Source organism: Amblyraja radiata, chromosome 21 (assembly GCF_010909765.2).
Source record: "Amblyraja radiata isolate CabotCenter1 chromosome 21, sAmbRad1.1.pri, whole genome shotgun sequence".
NCBI lineage: Eukaryota > Metazoa > Chordata > Chondrichthyes > Rajiformes > Rajidae > Amblyraja > Amblyraja radiata.
The window spans coordinates 15,920,943-15,939,494 of NC_045976.1; the positions used below are offsets into that span (position 1 = coordinate 15,920,943).

At 40.8% G+C, this 18,552-nt stretch overlaps 1 protein-coding gene across 5 annotated transcripts in view; it reads left to right on the plus strand.

Annotated features, from left to right (window-relative positions):
- LOC116984905 (mucin-2-like) overlaps positions 1-18,552 on the plus strand; it is an 89,361-nt gene that overhangs the window by 21,113 nt on the left and 49,696 nt on the right. For all 5 annotated transcript variants that reach the window (XM_033039298.1, XM_033039293.1, XM_033039294.1 and 2 more), the window contains exons 7-17: positions 1,719-1,813; positions 6,340-6,517; positions 6,666-6,788; positions 12,227-12,347; positions 12,435-12,573; positions 12,676-12,777; positions 12,854-12,926; positions 13,009-13,146; positions 15,079-15,237; positions 16,123-16,214; positions 16,829-16,955. In XM_033039298.1, the coding sequence (XP_032895189.1) occupies positions 1,719-1,813; positions 6,340-6,517; positions 6,666-6,788; positions 12,227-12,347; positions 12,435-12,573; positions 12,676-12,777; positions 12,854-12,926; positions 13,009-13,146; positions 15,079-15,237; positions 16,123-16,214; positions 16,829-16,955 (1,347 nt within the window). The remainder of the gene's footprint in view (positions 1-1,718; positions 1,814-6,339; positions 6,518-6,665; positions 6,789-12,226; positions 12,348-12,434; positions 12,574-12,675; positions 12,778-12,853; positions 12,927-13,008; positions 13,147-15,078; positions 15,238-16,122; positions 16,215-16,828; positions 16,956-18,552) is intronic.

The window sequence follows — 18,552 nt, forward strand, 5'->3', positions numbered from 1 at the left end:
CATCCATTCCCTCCCAACCCAACCCCTCTCCAGCTGCGACCTGTCCCTGTACCTCCTCCCTTGACTCTGTCCAGGGACCACAACAGCCCTTTCAGGTTGAGCAGAGCTTCACTTGCACCTCCTCCAACATCATCTACTGTATCCACTGTTCCACGTGTGCACTCTTAAACAGCAGCGTAGATGAAAGTGAACAAGAGTAGACTTGGCGATCATTTCGCTGAACACCTTCTCTCAATCCACCTTGGCCTACGTGATCTCCCGGTTGCCAAACATTTAAATCTCTTTCCATTTCCACACTGACCTTACTGCCTTCTCTCTCCCTCCCTGTTGAGTTTCACTGTCTGTATAACTCGTTATCACCTAGCCCACAGCCAACCATGGACCAGCGTGGGCTCCACCTTTCCTTGATCATCATTACTTTTTCATATCTTTAATTAATTTATTCTATATCTCTCTTTGCATACTCTATATAACCGTCTATATCTCTCGTTTCCCTTTCCCCTAACTCTCAGTCTGAGGAAGGGTCTCGACCTGAAACGTCAACTTTTCCTTCCAGAGATGCTGCCCGACCCGATGAGTTACTCCAGCTTTTTGTGTCTATCTTTCAACAGACATAGCTGTTCTGGTTCAATCTCACAAAATGTTTCCATGGCTGCCATTCACTCAACATAAATGATTCCAGCAGGATCTTTAGTAGTTGTGCAAGTGGGCCAAGGAATAGTTAATGGAGTTTAATACAGATTAGAGTAAGCTGCTGCATTTTGGGATGTCAAACCAGAACAGGACCTTCACAGTGAATGGCATGTCTCTGGAGAGTGTTGTGGAATAGAGGGATCTAGGAGTGCAGGTACATTGTTCTGTGAAAGTGGCGTCACAGGTAGATAGAGATGTAATGTAAGCTTTTGTTACATTGGCCTTCAGCAGTCAGGATTTTGAGTATAGAAGTTGTGATGCTATATTATAGTTGTACGCGATGTTGGTGAGGCCACATTTGGAGTATTGTGTTCAGTTTTAGTCACCCTGCTACAGGAAATATATTGTTAAGCTGGAAAGAGTAGACATTTATGAGGATGTTGCCGCAACATGAGGGCCTGAGCTATAGGGTGCGGTTGGGCAGGCAAAGACTTTAATCCTTGAAGCGCAGGAGGATGAGGGGTGATATTACAGTGGTGTATAAGATCACGAGGGGAATAGATAGGGGAGATGAACAGAGCCTTTTACCCAGAGTACAGAAATCAAGAACTCGAGGTCATAGATTTGAGATGAGGGGAGACAGATTTAATGGAAACCTGAGGGGAAATTATTTCACACAGATGGTGGTGGGTACATAGAATGTACTGCCACAGGAGGTATTTGAGGCAGGTATTATAACACCACTTAAAATACATTTGGACTGGTACAAGGATAGGAAAGATATAGAGGGATATGGGCCAAACTGAGGCAGGTGGGACTAGTGTAGAGGCATAGGGGTATCTAGGTCAGTGTGGGCAATCTGGTGCGAAAGGCCTGTTTCCATGCTGTATGACTATGATTGTCTGCACAATTTTGGGACCTAATTCACCTTCTAATCCACATGAATCATGTATAGAAATCAGAATGCACTATAAAGATAAATTGGCAAATGAAGGAATAGAAATGTGAACTGGACACAAGAATTGCTGCAACTATAACATTAGCTGCATTTCAAAATGCAATGTTACTTTCTCACTCCTTTCCAGTATCACCTATCTCTCTTCGTGGTGAATCTATGACATCTGGTAATTGTCCAATCAGCATACCTGTACCTGTATTTACGAAACCCCAATTATTCCAGGTAAGTTTTGCATTTCTACACAATTACTCCAACCATATTGCAATAATAAATATTAATTAATATTAAATATTAATATTTCATTTAAATACAATTATAATCAAACTTCTAACCAGGAATACGTGCTTATTAATATGTGCCAGTGAAGACAATGTTAAGCTAAATCATCAACAAATAAATTAAGAAGGAACTGCAGATGCTGGAAAATCGAAGGTACACAAAAATGCTGGAGAAACTCAGCGGGTGCAGCAGCATCTATGGAACGAAGGAAATAGGCAACGTTTCGGGCCGAAACCCTTCTTCAGATTTTGCATATAATATGCCTGAGTTCTGTTCAATTTCACAATTCTGTTAGAAGAACATAAGGAACATGAGAATGCATCATTCAATAAGATCAAGGCTGAACATTCATGTAACATTTACTTTTAATCCTTATCCCTTGGTTCCCTATATATGTTAATATTGACAATCTATAGCTAGGCAAACACAGCTCTCGAGGGTAAATTGTTTAAAAAAAAATCAGAAATACTGAAAGAATAATTTCCTTCTCATCTCTGTCCTAAGTGGCCAATCATAATGTTGAGAATGTGAGCTGAAGACTGAGGGATCAGAACAGGCACATGGTCATTGGAAAAAAAGGGGAAGCTCCCAATTTGGGACATCCTTGGCTGTTGAAGAATATTCTGGGTTAGGATAGGGCAAGAATTGGAAATAGCCAGAGCTACCTCTTGATTTCCTTCTTAAGTATGCTTCTCAGTTCCCCAAACTCCTCCAGGGATACACTCGATCCCACCTACCTATATCTGTCCTTTGTCTTCTTTTTCTTGACTGGTGCTTTAATTTCCCTCATCATCCAAGCTTCCTTACTCCCACCTGCCTTGTTCTTTGGTCCACCAGGAACATGCATGACAATAGACAAAAGACAATAGGTACAGGAGTAGGCTATTCAGCCCTTCGAGCCAGCATCGCCATTAAATGTGATCATAGCTGATCAACCCCAATCAGTACCTCGTTCCTGCCTTCCCCCAATTTCCCCTGACTCCGCTATCTTTAAGAGCCCTATCTAGCTCTCTCTTGAAAGTATCCAAAGAACTGGCCTCCGCTGCCATCTGAGGCAGAGAATTCCACAGACTCACAATTCTCTGTGAGTAAAAGTGTTTTCCCATCTCCGTTCTGAATGGTTTACTCCTTATTCTTAAACTGTGGCCCCTGGTTCTGGACTCCCCCAACATCGGGAACATGTTTCCTGCCTCTAGCGTGTCCAAACCCTTAACAATCTTATATGGCTCAATAAGATCCCCTCATCCTTCTAAACTCCAGAGTGTACAAGCCCAGCCGCTCCATTCTCTCAGCATATGACATTCCAGCCATCCCGGGAATTAACCTTGTAAACCTACGCTGCACTCCCTCAATAGCAAGAATGTCCTTCCTCCAATTAGGCGACCAAAACTGCACACAATACTCCAGGTGTGGTCTCACTAGGGCCCTGTACAACTGCAGAAGGACCTCTTTGCTCCTATACTCGAATCCTCTTGTTATAAAGGCCAACATGCCATTCGCTTTCTTCACTGCCTGCTGTACCTGCATACTTACTTTCATAGACTGATGAACATGGACCCCCAGATCCCGTTGTACTTCCCCTTTTCCCAACTTGATAGTAATCTGCCTTCCTGTTTTTTATACCAAAGTGGATAACCTCACGTTTATCCACATTAGCTTTATCCACCCAGCTTTGTGTCAACTGCAAATTTGCTAATGTTACTTTGAATCCCTTCATCCAAATCATTGATGTATATTGTAAATAGCTGTGGTCCCAGCACCGAGCCTTGCGGTACCCCGCTAGTCACTGCCTGCCATTCTGAAAGGGACCCGTTAATCCCTACTCTATGTTTCCTGTCTGCCAACCAATTTTCTATCCATGTCAGCACTCTACCCTCATTACCATGTGCCCTAATTTTCCCCACTATTCTCCTATGTGGGACCTTATTAAATGCTTTCTGAAAGTCCAGGTACACTACATCCACTGGCTCTCCCTTGTCCATTTTCCTAGTTACATCTTCAAAAAATTCCAGAAGATTAGTCAAGCATGATTTCCCCATCGTAAATCCATGTTGACTCGGACCGATCCATTTACTGCTATCCAAATGTGCGGCTATTTCATCTTTTATAATTGATTCCAGCATCTTCCCCACCACCATTGTCAGGTTAACTGGTCTATAATTCCACGTTTTCTCTCTCCCTCCCATCTTAAAAAGTGGGATAACATTAGCTACCCTCCAATCCAGAGGAACTGATCCTGAATCTATGGAACATTGGAAAATTATCACCAATGCATCCACGATTTCTAGAGCCACTTCCTTAAGTACCATGGGATGCAGACCATCAGGCCGTGGGGATTTATCAGCCTTCAGTCCCATCAGTCTACCCAACACCATTTCCTACCTAATGTGGATTTTCTTCAGTTCCTCCGTCACCCCAGATCCTGTGGCCACTACTATATCATGACCTGAGCTCTTATCATCACACTTAGGATACCAAAGAGGGTGGTATGAAAATAATGTGGTAGGTAAACGGATTGAAAACCAAAATGTGTTCTGGAAAAATGCCAAGGATAAAGGATTGCTCCCTTTAAAAACCAAACTGGCCGTCTTCCTGTGAAGTTGGAGGATTTATAAAATTCAGATTGCATTCTTTGTATCTGCACATGGAAGTCGGGAATGGTTTAGCCATTGTCATTAAGGAAGAGATATGAATTATTGTAAGTGATAAACGTAGAATGTGGGTACATATTAATGTGTTGCCATTTTTAAAAATGAACAAAATGTATTCCATGCGCTTAATAAAGTCTAAGACACTTATTTTCATTTTCTAATGTTGTTTGGTTATGGACAGGGCTGGAAGCTTACCAATAAGATATTGTTATTTTAAATGGTGGAAAGTGAACACACTGCAGGCTAGTAAGAAAGTTCTGGAGCAACTCATCAGGTCAGGCAGCATTTGTGGAGAGAAATTGAGACATTTTGGGTTGGGACTATTCATCTGATTCAAAATTATTTGTCCATTGAATCAGAAGAAGGATCCCGACCCAAAGTATCACCTGTCCATTTCCTTCTACGGATGCTGAATGATCTGCTGAGCTCCAACATTTATTTTGCTCAAGCTTCCAGCATCTGCAGCCTCTTGTATCTGTCGGCCTGTAAGCCTGAAATTAATGGTAGAAAATTGTTGTATAAGCTGTGAAGGATGGCACTAAGTGAGGCAAAGATTGATCAAAAGCAATTAGTGTGGATTTGTTAAAAGGCCTGTCCCACTTGGCCGTCATTTGCGCGTCACGCAGATGGTGCACAAAGATTTTGTACATCCCAAAATCCTGGGATGCCACGTGCGATTGCGCGTCATTGCCTAAGTCACCACGCACCATGCATGCGTAATGCGCACCATGTGCGCATCACGTGCGTGTCACGCCACACGCTCGTCGTGTGTCGAGACACGTAAATGATGTCGCATAAATTACGCGCAAATGACAGCCAAGTGGGACCGGCCCTTAAGGGAATGTCAAGTCTAGCTATTAAATTGTTTGGGCAATGTGTGTTGAGGAGGGTAGATCTTTGTGCAAGGTATTATATAGTAGACTTATCAAGCCTGTAATGATCTTTCATCCAAGTGAAACTGGTTCAGTGATAGAAAACAGGGAGAAACAGACAAAAATAATTTTACTTACAGGAGGTTTCCACAGAACTTAGTGCTAAGCCTTTACATTTTTATGACATAAATAAATGGAACAGACTTTTTGATTAATTTATTCTGATGCTTCAGAAATAGATTTATAGATTTCCAACTGACTGGATGGTACAGCCAGCACGAAATGATACAATTTCAGATTCATCAAAATACTAGAAATATTCAACAGGTCTGTCAGTACTTGCAAAGAGAAAATCAGAGTTAACATTTCAGTTCGATGTCTTTTCACGAGTATTTTCTGCAGATTGATCAGTCATTGTTGTTATACGATTTAAAATCCTATTTTTTTTTTTTTAATTTCAACAAAAATATGATAAACTATGATAAATTCTGCAAGGTGCAGCTGGCAAGCTAAACATTTAATCTCAAACTTCCCATCTATTCTGTTTCACATTTGCAACCAGTTATCAGACATTAAAAATGGTAAAGTTTTAATCCATTTCTTCCATGCTTTAGAAGTTCAGCTACATAGATCTAACAATGGATAAAAATGCTCTCCTTTAGAAGTGTTAAAGAAAGAACTGCAGATGCTGGAAAAATCGAAGGTAGACAAAAATGCTGGGGAAACTCAACGGATGAGGCAGCATCTATGGAGCGAAGGAAGTGTAATGCCTTTAGAAGTGTAATGCCTTTCTTTAGAAAACATAATAACTTGTTAAATATAATTACTTAAAATTGCAGCAAGTGGAAGGGCCTAATTTGAAACTTTTAATTTTTAGAGTAGATTTCTTGTTCATCCACATGTTTAATAACTGTGTGATTTTACTGTTTATTGTTTTACTTATTAGGCTTGCACAGAGACCTTCTCACGACATTTGGAGTGTAAGGATGCTGAAACCTTCTTGAAATTGTGTGCAATGGACATCATTGCTTTCCCCAATAAAAATCAAGGTCACTGCCCGAGTATAAAAGAATTTGCACGACATTGCCAAATTCAGGAGGATTGGAGAAAGATCTCAGGATGCGGTACGATTTTCTCCACATAGAGAAAATAAATAAACAGTTTAAGTTTAGAGTTACCAAATATTTTCATTCAGAAATAACACAATGACAGTTGTGCCTTTGAACTTAATAATAACTGAAAATGTGAAATGCATTAATTTTCTTATTTTAGAGAAACCTGAATGCCCTGGGAATCAGATCTACAGTGATTATGGTCAATCATTTATTCCAACTTGTACTGATCCAGATCCTCAACAGAAAGATGCTCTTGAAAATACTTGTGTATGTCCAAAAGGTAACAATACTTTTGACTAAGATAGATTCATTATGTTGAACTTGGAGAATATGCTGATGGGTAGCCAGCACGTCTCTCGAGGACTGCTACATTGCATTCCAGTCAATAACTATAGACTGCAATGCAGAAGTTTAGAATGTGCTAGTGCATCTGACCTTTCATTCAATTCCATGTTCAAATTTACCCCTGGAATTGGTTGGCTGAGTGACTGGATACATTTTATGTCTGGCAACTTTAATTAGAAATGTAGGTTTCTGTAATTTTTTTTCCTAATCTTTTCTTTATTTCACTATATTTACATTCTTAATTAATTGGCAACAGCTTAGTATGTTTTCAATTTTTTTCTTGAAATTTGGAGCTGCGAGATGCCTCTATATAGCAATGTTACAAAATGTTGAGATTTAAAAAGTCAAGTCTGTAATTTATCCCATCAGATAAAGCATAACAAGAAGTTTAATTTGACGCTTAATTCACTTTCATATCTTCAGTATTAAAAACGTTATAGCCATTTTCATACTCGGAAATTAGCATCTTGTTCCCTATTGCTTTTCCATTGACAACACAAAATCTGTGATCGAGGACAGTCAAAGGCCCATAACTTTCTTAAAAATTAAAAGAACTGAAATAAATGTTCAGTTGTAGATTGAAGCATTCTGAAACAATTAAGAAACAATCATACTTGGAGGACCTTAAATTAAAGCATCTAATTAGTTAGTTACCTACTTGTAGCTAATTACAAAATTCAATTACTAGATCTAAACATCTATCCATTTCTTAAGAAAAGATTAACATTTTTAAATAGCCTAAGTGTCCAAATAACATTCACACAAGAATTCATAACATAACATGATTTTAAAATCTCATTGTTATGAATTTATAGGCCAAATGGAAGGAATTTAGTGTTTATTTCCCGTAAATTAATGGCCATTTAAATCATCTTGCGAGTGAGATTTTGTGGAATGCGATCGATTGGAACGTTGCGGTTTGCGGTGAATTTAAACCCCATATCAGCAGGAAAAACACTGCCGGTTCGTATGGGGCCTAAATCACCTTTTCGCAACGTAAAATTTGGATTAAGGTAATCCTATGAAGCACGTTTATATGTAAAATAAACGGCTTACCTTTAGCTGTCCCGTACGGGAGATCCATCCCGCTGTCAGCGTTGATGGCATTAGAAGCGGATTTTTATTTTACTCCTGCTGAAATTGTCCGCGGTTTAAAAAAAAAAAAATCACGGAACGGCAGTCGGAACAATTCTTCAGCATCAGCTAGCAGCCCGAGAAAATATATCTCGGACGGGCAGGAGAAAACCGCATTTTAACCCCGCCCCCCCCCCTCAAAGGCGCCAAAGTCGCGCAAATGGTCAGTGGCAGAACTGCAGCGCCGCTGAAGGTAAATTTTGTAACATACCTACTCTATATATCAATGATGTTAAGGGTCTTGACATTAGTTATATATTTTCCCCTTTCACTTAACCCCCCCCCCCCCCAAAGTGCAACATCTCACACTTGCAGGTATTAAACTCAATCTGTCATTTCTTTGACAGCCTTCCTCCATATAGACCATATTGCTGTGAATCATGAGCATCTTAATATTCTGGATCTGCCTACAATAGGGGACTTTGTCAAATGCCATACAGAAATACACGTAGACATCAATCGTCATTGATCGCTTTCATCACCTCCTCAAAAAAGTCAATCAAGTTACTAAGACATGACCTGCCACACACAAAACCATACTAACTATCCCTAATTAAACCAGTCTCTTCCAAATGGGAATATATCTTATCTCGAATAATCCTCCCTAATAGCTCATCACCACTGACATGAGGCTCACCGGCCTATAATTCCGTGGATTCTCTCTACTTCTCTTCTTAAACAAAGGACTAACATTAGATACTCTGTAATCAGCCGGGATCCCGTCTGTGACTAAAGACACAAAGATCTTCATCAAGGCTTCTATGATCTCCCGTCTTGTCTCTCTCAATAATCTGATATAGATCACATCAGACTGTGAGGATCAATCTAGATGAATATCTTCATTGTTTGCACAAATGTTTATGGCAAAATAAAGTACTTATTTAGTTGCATTGGGGCATCTATCATATATTATCATCATATCATATCTATCTGTGTGTGTGTGTGTGTGTGTGTGTGTGTGTGTGTGTGTGTGTGTGTGTGTGTGTGTGTGTGTGTGTGTGTGTGTGTGTGTGTGTGTGTGTGTGTGTGTGTGTGTGTGTGTGTGTGTGTGTGTGTGTGTGTGTGTGTGTGTGTGTGTGTGTGTGTGTGTGTGTGTGTGTGTGTGTGTGTGTGTGTGTGTGTGAGATTTTGTCTTTGAAACGTATTTTCTCGAAAACCAGACGTTACAACGCGGAAAACTTTACATATTCCGGTATTGATTTAACTTATGATTTCAAAAATCCACTCCTCTCTAAATTTGGTCTATAATTTTCCCAGATTTTGAATAAAATTGTTCACAAAACTCACTTTAAAAAATATAATCACCGCTTGCCAGCTGCTGATGACACAATGCCCACATGCCCACCAATCAAGGCCCACCTGGACCCACCCTGCCCCCCCCCCCCCACCGCTGTGGATTAATGCAGCTGCTGTGAACGCGCATGCGCAGTTTTCCACGAGGTACGTTCATCCACCCACCCCACTTTCTTCAAAAGGCGCAGAAAGAACGAGAATGTTCTGCAGCAAAGACTGTGCTCCGCTATAGGGTCTTTGTTCTGCAGATCGCTCGTGCACTGAACGAGGTTCTCCTCACTGTCGGCGTAGCTCGTGAAGTCCCGCCCATCCTTTCCCCTGCGCGCTCATTCCAGATATGGGTTCCCAGAGAGTCAGAATCCGCTTCTGTCTCCGCAATTCGCAGCGCACTCACTCACCCAGCTCCCCTCCACACACCCTCCTCTTCTCACCTCCTCCCCTCTCCTCCTTCACTCTCTCCCCTCTTCTCTCTACCCGTCACAGTGGACGACCTCCTCTCCGGGGAGGCCCGATCGTCTGTCTGTCCCTCCCCCTTCCTCCCCGGTCCGGCTTGCTGGTGGGTGTGCTTACCTTTGTGGAAGCCACGATCGGCTGGGCCCCCGACGCGCTCTCTCTCTCCATCTCTCTATCTCTCCATCTCTCTCCCTCTCTCCCTCCCTCTCTCCCTCTCTCCCTCCCCCTCCCCCCCCCTCCCCCCCTCCCCCCCTCTCCCCCTCTCCCCCTCTCTCTTTCTCTCTCCCCCCCCCCCCCAACCGACAGTGAGAGGAGTCAAAAGAAAAGTTGTTGAGGGTACGGGCAAATTCCGCCAGGTGGAGGAGAATGTTAGTACAGGGGAATTGATTGGGTGTTTGTTCAAGGAAGAACGTTCCTGGTGGGGATGAAGATGTAAAGGGACTGGACATCCATGGGAAATATGAGGTAATGGATGCCTACAAATTGAAAGTAATTGAGTAGATGAAGGGGCATGTGTGGTGTCAGATATAGTTTGGAAGGAATTGGACAAGGGGGGAGGGGGGGTGGTAGGTTAGAATCAAAGTATATGGAGATGATCAGTGGGGCAGGAGCTGGCAGAAGCAATTGTTCTGCCAGGGCTGTTCTGTTTGTGAATTTCAGGAAGATGAAGGAAGTGAGTAGTGCGGGGTTGGAGAACGATAAGGTTGGACACTGTGAAGGGGAGATCGTCAGAGGTGATGAGATCGCAAAATGTCTGGGAGATGTTGGCCTGGTGTTTGTCTTTGGGGTCATGGTCGACGGATGGATATGAGAAGTTGTCCGAGAGCTGGCAACGGCCTCCACACCGTAGAGGTCAGCTGCCCAATTACAACAGCACCTCAATTGTTGGCGGCTTGCCCGATTACAACAGCACCTCCCTTGGCGTTGATTTCATTTAACTTTATCACAAAGTTCCACCTGCCCTCCAATTCACTTAGATTATCTCTGACACCTCTCTCCCCTGTCTCCATCAATGGGGTCAGACTGTCAACTGCTGTCCATTACAAATCTACTGACTCCCATAGTTATCTGGACTACACTTCCTCCCACCCTGTCACTTCTAAAGATGCTATCACCTAATCTCAATTTCTCCGTCCCCGCTGCATTTGCTCCCAAGATGAGGCTCTCCATTCTAGATCATGAAGATGTCCTTTTTCTTTAGTACATGTAATTTCCCTTCTGTTGTCATAGATGTATCATCCTCTGCGTCCCATAGTTTTGCTCTCACCCCCTCTCTCCCACAGATGGAATAACGATAGAGTTCCCATGGTCTTCACCTTTCACCCCACCAGCCTCCGGATCCAACACATCATCCTCTGACATTTCTGTCACCTCCAACGTGATCCCACCACGAGTCAGATCTTCCCATCCCCACGGCTTTCCACATTTTGCAGAAACTGCTCCCTCCACAACTATCTGGTTCACTCATCCCATCCCACCCAAACCATGCCTCTTCAGGTACTTTCCACAGGGACAGGAGATGTAACACCTGTCCTTGTACCTCTTCCCTTACTTTCACCCAGTCAGTCTACCAGGTGAAACAGAGATCCTGGTGCACCTCCTCCAACCTCATCTACTACAGCCGATGTTCCCGATGCAGCCTCCTGTCCATTGGTGAGATCAGGATAGACAATGCCTACTGGATCATCCAGTTGCTAACCCTTTTAAGTCCTCTTCCATTCTCATACTGACCTCTCTGCCCTGTGCTTCCTCCATTGCCAGAGTGAGGGTACACACAAATTGGAGGAACAACATATTCCACTTAGGTACAGTAGCTTACAACAAGGCTATGAACTCATGCCCTTCCCTTCTTCCCACACCCCATTACTTTTCCTGCCCCATTTCCCTCCTGTGCCCCACTTGGACACATCTATTTTGCCCTACCACCTTCCTTTCCACCTGCATTCCGTCCTCTAGCTTCACAATTCACAACTCTTTAATCCTTTTGTCCCACACCTCTGTTTTTTCATCTCTGGCCATTGTCCAACCACTTGCCTATCATCTATGTTCCCACCCCCTCGCCTGTGTCCACCTATTCCTTGCCCGGGTTTATCCTGCCCACCTCTCCTACAGCTTTCTTTCTCCACCTCCACCCCCAACATTCTGAAGAAGGGTCCCAATCCGAATTATCAACTATCCATGTTCTCCAGTAATGCTGCCAGCCTCTGAGCTTCTTAGGCATCAAAGTAAGTTGTCGGCCTTAACGTTATTGAATAATGGAGCAGTCATGATGAATGCAAAGCACAACTCCATCTTCAAATGTTATATTTTTGCTTTCCTTCATTGCCATCTAACTCAGAAACAACTTATTTTCCATGAATGGAAATTCCCTTTGTTTAATGAGTTCAAAATACCTGTCAAGAATGTTCTGGTAAATTCTTCAATTGTGAAAATCTTAAACATAATCCTGTTCATGAAACAATACACTGAAGCAGGTGTTCTGTTCAACTTCAGGCACTCTTCTTGATAACATAAGACATGAGAACAAATGCATCAGAAAATCAGAGTGTCCTTGTGAATACAGTGGAACCATTTATGATGCAGGAGACAAAAGGAACACTTCGTGTGAAACATGGTAACAGCTTCTAATTCATCCTATTGTGGATCATTCATACACTCTCATCAAATACTTTACTAACAATATTGGTCTTCTTTTTCTCAGTGTTTGCAAAGGAGGACTATGGGAATGTTCTCATCATAATTGTTCCAGAAGTTGCAAAGTGGAAGAAGGAACACATATCACAACATTTGATGGGAAATACTATAATTTGAGAGGAGATTGCACATACATTGCAGTTTCAGTAAGTGAGACATTTTGCTGCAACTCACAGTTTAGATGGTCACTGATATTAACCCTTGAAGTTAAGCTAATAGTTCTAAACTTTAATGTCTTTTTTTTGTAGACTCTTGAGGACGATCTCTGGAAAGTGATCATTGAGATGCGTGAATGTCACAAAGCAACTAAACATATTTGCTTACGCCGTATTATATTTTCCTCACGTGAGGTAGGAGTTTATCAGTTGCTTTAATACTTTTGTTATAATTTTGAATGATATTTGAAACAAATCTTTTTTTTTATAGACCAAATATGAATTCAATAATAATGGTGACGTTACCTTGAATGGAGAAATTGTTGTACTTCCATTGCAAAGGGGTATGAACAAAATTAAAGGAAATTAAGTTCCCTTAAGGATGAAGTTATAATTAAATTAAATTAATATTTTTTTATTTCATAGATGGAACTATAATATTTAAACCATCTTCACATTTTATTCAACTTGAAACAACACACGGGTTGAAAATGCAGATACAGATTTCTCCCATTATGCAGCTTTACGTTTCGTTGTTGGATGGTAATAAACGAAGTTTAGGAGGTAAGGTTAAATTACTACTTAGGAGTGGACAAGATTCAATCTCCTCGAGTTGAATAGAAGCACTATTTCATATAACCCCAACTAATCATAACAGTCATTGCAATTCAAATTGACATCATTTTTACTTCAGATCAAAAAAATCGCAAAGTACCCATTTCCCAGAGGGAGCTGTAGAAATTCATGGTTATTGTCAAGGTTTTGCCCAGTAGTGTGCGAGGAAATTTGCCAAAACTGAAAGATCACATTGACGATGCAGCAACACACCAACTGTTCAAAACATTGCTGAGGCATTGAAGGCACTGAAACCTTTAATGTGTGTGGCCATCTTCCTTGCACTCCAAAACTGTGTTGAATTCCCATGACACAGGTGGCTCCATATTACTGTGAGCTGCGGAAAGATAAAAAAAGCCAAAAAGTTGTGAATGATGATGGAGTAAAGAAAATGTCTGCATATTTTGAGTACATCAGATATTGTGGTAGAGTTATAGAGTCATAGATTGTGGAAACAGGCCCTTCGGCCCAACTCGCCCACACCAGCCAACAATGTTCCGGTTACCCTAGTCCCACTTGCCTGCGCTTGGCCCATAATCCTATCCGTGTACTTGTCCAACTGTTTCTTAAACGATGGGATTGTCCCAGCCTCAACTACCTCCTCAGGCAGGTTGTTCATACAATGTGAAAAAGTTGTCAAACACTAAGGTTGGAATGTTGATCATTGAATTTATCTTCATTTGAACATTTTGGCACGTGATGCTCCTTTATTTTTGTGATTATGAAATGATATTTGGTATGCTGATCTGGGTTACCTCATTTTAGTAAAATAGGGCTGAAAACTGCAGCATTGGACGATGCATTGTAATTTCATATACATCTAATGCTGTATAAGCTTTAGACGCCAATCCAATTTTTTGATTGAGATAATCCCATCCTGAAATGGGCAACAGTATAATCACCTGATGAAAAGGTGTTGTTGCATTAACTTCTTAGGCATACGTAACGTAGACATCTAGTCACTGTGTCCTGGCAAATGATCTTGGTTCTGTGGCCCAGCTTCAAGCGTATCAAAATAAAGCCAATCAAATTGTTCATGGACAAAGAATCTGATGATCAGTAATAACCAAGTGGAATGACATTTTATATGAGTTACTGCAGAGTTTGTTGACATCGCAGTTTGTGAAGGACACCCTTATCTTTGTTATCCTTGTTCATATTGAGGTTGTTGGAAGAGGTGATGGTTGAATGTGAGTAAACCTGTGCAGTATTAGATAAGAATGGCTGCACTAAGAAGGAAGTGCAGAATTGTAGCATCTGGATGCCAGTGAGGTTTATGGCAACTAGAACTGAAATGGAAGAAAGATAAATGTGAATGTGTCTTTGGAAGCCAACTCTATGCTTGCAAAAACCTGTAGGAAATACATTTAATTCAGAATGAGTCGGAGGAAATATCCTTGTAGACATCTGGAGGTGATGGTGCAGGGGAAACTAGTAAACCAATACAAGGGATACCGTGGCAACAGTTCATTTTAGAGCCAACAAGAGAGATTACACTAAATCTGAAGCTCTGTTGGGTGACATTATGAGAGACTGTCAACATTTGCAGGGAAGTTGAACCGGACAAAAAGAGAAAAGGTATCACAATTATAAAGAGGAAGATTTTTGATTTTGATACGTATTAATTCACAATCACAATGAAATAAAAAAACAATTATGGAGCACTAGTTAACTAGTGACTGAAAAAAATGAATTCAAGATATGCATCAAACAATGAAAGAGATGACATGTTTGAAGGTATATTGTTCAGTGTTTGAGGAATACTGTAATGCTGTTCAAAGAAACAGGCTCTTATTTTATGATCTTTTTCAATTCAAACAACTGCTCAATAGAATTAAATACATTCATTTTCCCAAAGTTTTTCTATTTTTTGCATTCTAGGCTTGTGTGGCAATTTTAATGGCAAGGCTATTGATGACTTCACCTCTGTACAGAATGTGGTGGAACCATCACATGTCAATTTTGCTCATTCATGGGCTGCTGACGTTAAATGCAGCCCTCCTGAAAAGGAAAGTCCAACTTGTGTCAGTTCAACAAAAGGTAATGTACTGTTTTCACCCCAATTTTTTGCTGCAATAAGTATTTAGTCTGAAACGGCATACTTTTGACATGGATCACTTAGATGGCCATGTTAATTTTGGCACAAAAAAAGTGGATTGTTTGAGTCACAGGAGAAAACAGAGAAGGCCAAACATAATGGAATGATGTTATTTAAAACCTAAGTTAATAAGATAGTGGCATTTAAGATACTTTTCGATCAACACATGGATATGTAGGGAAAGGAGGGATATGAATTATGCGCCTGCAGATAAGAATTGGTCTTGGTGTCATGTTTGGCACAGACAATGCGGGCCGATGGGTCTGTTCCTGTGTTGTACTGCTCTATGTTCTCAGGCCTACACAGTTTTCAATGATGGAACAACTCTGTCAAGCTTCCACTTTCAACGCTGAAGAAGGGTCTCAACCCAAAATATCACCCATTCCTTCTCTCCAGAGATGCTGCCTGCCCCCCCGAATTACTCCAGCATTTTGTGTCTATCTTCACTGTTCCTCTCTCAACAGATCTCCAAAGTCCATGAAGAGGCCTAGGGTCAGACCCATCAAACCTGAAAATGAATAACCTCCCCACTGAACTCCAACATACTTTAGGATGCTCCCTTCTCAATTGGATACCGCATTGATCAATCACTTAATTTCAAGCTGGGGGTTGACAGTGCACAGCAGAGTGCAAATAGTGTTGCTGCTACACAAATTCAAAAACCTGCGTTTCATACTGAACCAACGTTCTAGCAACGTCATGCAACTCCATTGACCCAGCATAATTTATTTCACTATATCTGTATTAAATTATGTTTGATTCTAATATTTGAATTCAAGATATTCACAGACTACATTCAACCATACCTTATCCAACTTCTTTTGTAGAATTCTATGCAAAGGAACGTTGTGCTCTGCTGAAAACAAATGGTGTTTTTGCTCAATGTCATTCCACAGTGGATTACATTCAATATTATCAGGTACGGACAAGCATTATGTAAATATGTACAAATAGAAACTTTTCCTTCCTTAAGTAAAATGAAAAGTCACACAGCCGTATTCAACATCTGCGGCAAAGAAACAGTAAAAGAGGCAAAAGTTAAACTGACTATAACCTGTCCTATTGTCCCATGCATAATCTCTTAAATTACCTTGCAAGGATGGTTAATCACTCTCTTGCCGAAGATTCTCATTGCATGGCATTTCTGCACATTAATGTTAATTACCACTTATCAGCCCATGCTGGTAAATGGCAATAACCTGCAACTTCTGATGTTAAGATGGAAGGTCATCGATGAAGCAACGGAAGATGATTACTGCCTTGATGAAATCTGTAATGTCATTCTGAAAAAGGTCATCTGCCTTTTTTTGAGGCATCTTGTAAATTGGATTTGATGGCGGCCGGCTCTTGTCACAAACTTGGATGTAAGAGGTCTCAAAAATCATGTTTACTGCTAGTTAAATAAGATCCCATTTTGTTTTTAAGTGGTATAATGGCTTGTGTTTTCATATTGTCATCTCTAGATTCCAGTTGACATGAATTTAATAATGTTAAATGAACAAGTGATTATTATATTTGCATTTTTTTTTAAAGATGTGCAAGATTTCCATATGCAACTGCGAGAATCTTGATCATTGCATCTGTGCTGCACTGGGGGCTTATGTTCATGCATGTGCTGCAAGAGGTGTCATACTGAGGGGTTGGAGTGGAACAATTTGCAGTAAGTTGAGGTCTTTAAATTTCATAGAAATTCATCTCCTTTCCTGCTAACGAAAAGCAGTTTATGACATTGGATAAAACTTACAGTTTATTGATACGTAGAGATCTGAGCCCAGCACCATGTGAACATTGTTTATATTGTGATTTTTGTTTTCTTTCAATATATTAACTATACTAACTTTCCATTGCAATTAGAAGCTGATTCTTAAACAAATACAGCATTGTGACTTATGAAGTATTTCCTGACAATCGATTTCAACAGTAATTACTCCTCTTTGAAAAACATGTATACTGACGTTATTCTAAATTTGCTCTTCACATCCTTGAAATTATGTACCTTTTTTCTGCTGCTATGGTATCACCTAAGATAATATCCTGGAGTAGCCATGGATCGAGAGTACACTACATTATCATTTTTTTCTCTGCAGCTCAGCATTTTTCATGTGTTACTGCAGATAGATGGGAAGTGGACTTGTGTTCACATTCAGTTCTGCCATGATATTAAATGGTATATCGTGCTGCTAGTTCTTATGTTCATTTCAATAGTCTGCCTTGTTTTGGAGACACAAGAGACTGCTGATGATCGAACCTTGAGCAAAAAATTAATTGCTGGGTAAACTCTGTGGTCAGGCAACTCTATGGAAAGAAATGAACTGATGGCATTTTGAGTTGGAACCCTTCTTTCGACTGATGAAGGGTCCTGAACCAAAACATCGCCTGCCTTGTTATGCTTAGGCTTGCAGGAATTTGATGTAAAGACAATGAAAGTACACTAATGTAATTCCAGATTAAGATGTGAGCAACTTGTGGGGGCACTGGTGTTTCCAAATGTTGATTTCAAATAGTGGAGACCATGAGTTTGTGAAGTTCGCTAACTAAGCCATGGCACCTGACTGATTCCTAATAGTTGGTGCAAGACTTTAATGAGCCAGGAGGTGAACCACTCACTACAAATCACAACCAATCACTTTTCTGCTCATAACATCAAAATAATTTTGTGACATCCACAATCCTGAAGGTGAGAGAAATTATTACAGTAACATTGAATATCAGACTGCATCTGCGGAAAGATTTGAGTTTAATACAGAAGTTTGGTGTAGATTAACTCTGTATAGGTTAACCATGTATCTCTCTTTAAAGATGCTTTCTGACCTATTGTGAGAGAATGTTCAATACTGATGAAATCGGGTATTTAAAATTGGAAATATTGGATAGTTCCTGAATTGGATAGATCCAACAATGAGGATAGTTCCCCACTACACAGGGAGGACAATGGATTGACTGGGTTTATATTCACTGGAATTTAGAAGGGAGAGGTGATCTTATAGAAACATATAACATTCTTAAGGGATTGGACAGGCTAGATGCAGGAAAAATGTTCTTGATGTTAGGGGAGTCCAGAACCAGGGGTCACAGTTTAAGAATAAAGAGTAGGCCATTTAGGACTGAGATGAGGAAAAACTTTTTCACCCAGAGATTTGTGAATCTGTGGAATTCTTTGTCACAGAGGGGAGTGGAGGCCAATTCACTGGATGTTTTCAAGAGAGAGTTAGATATAGCTCTTAGGGCTAACGGAATCAAGGGGTATGAGGAGAAAG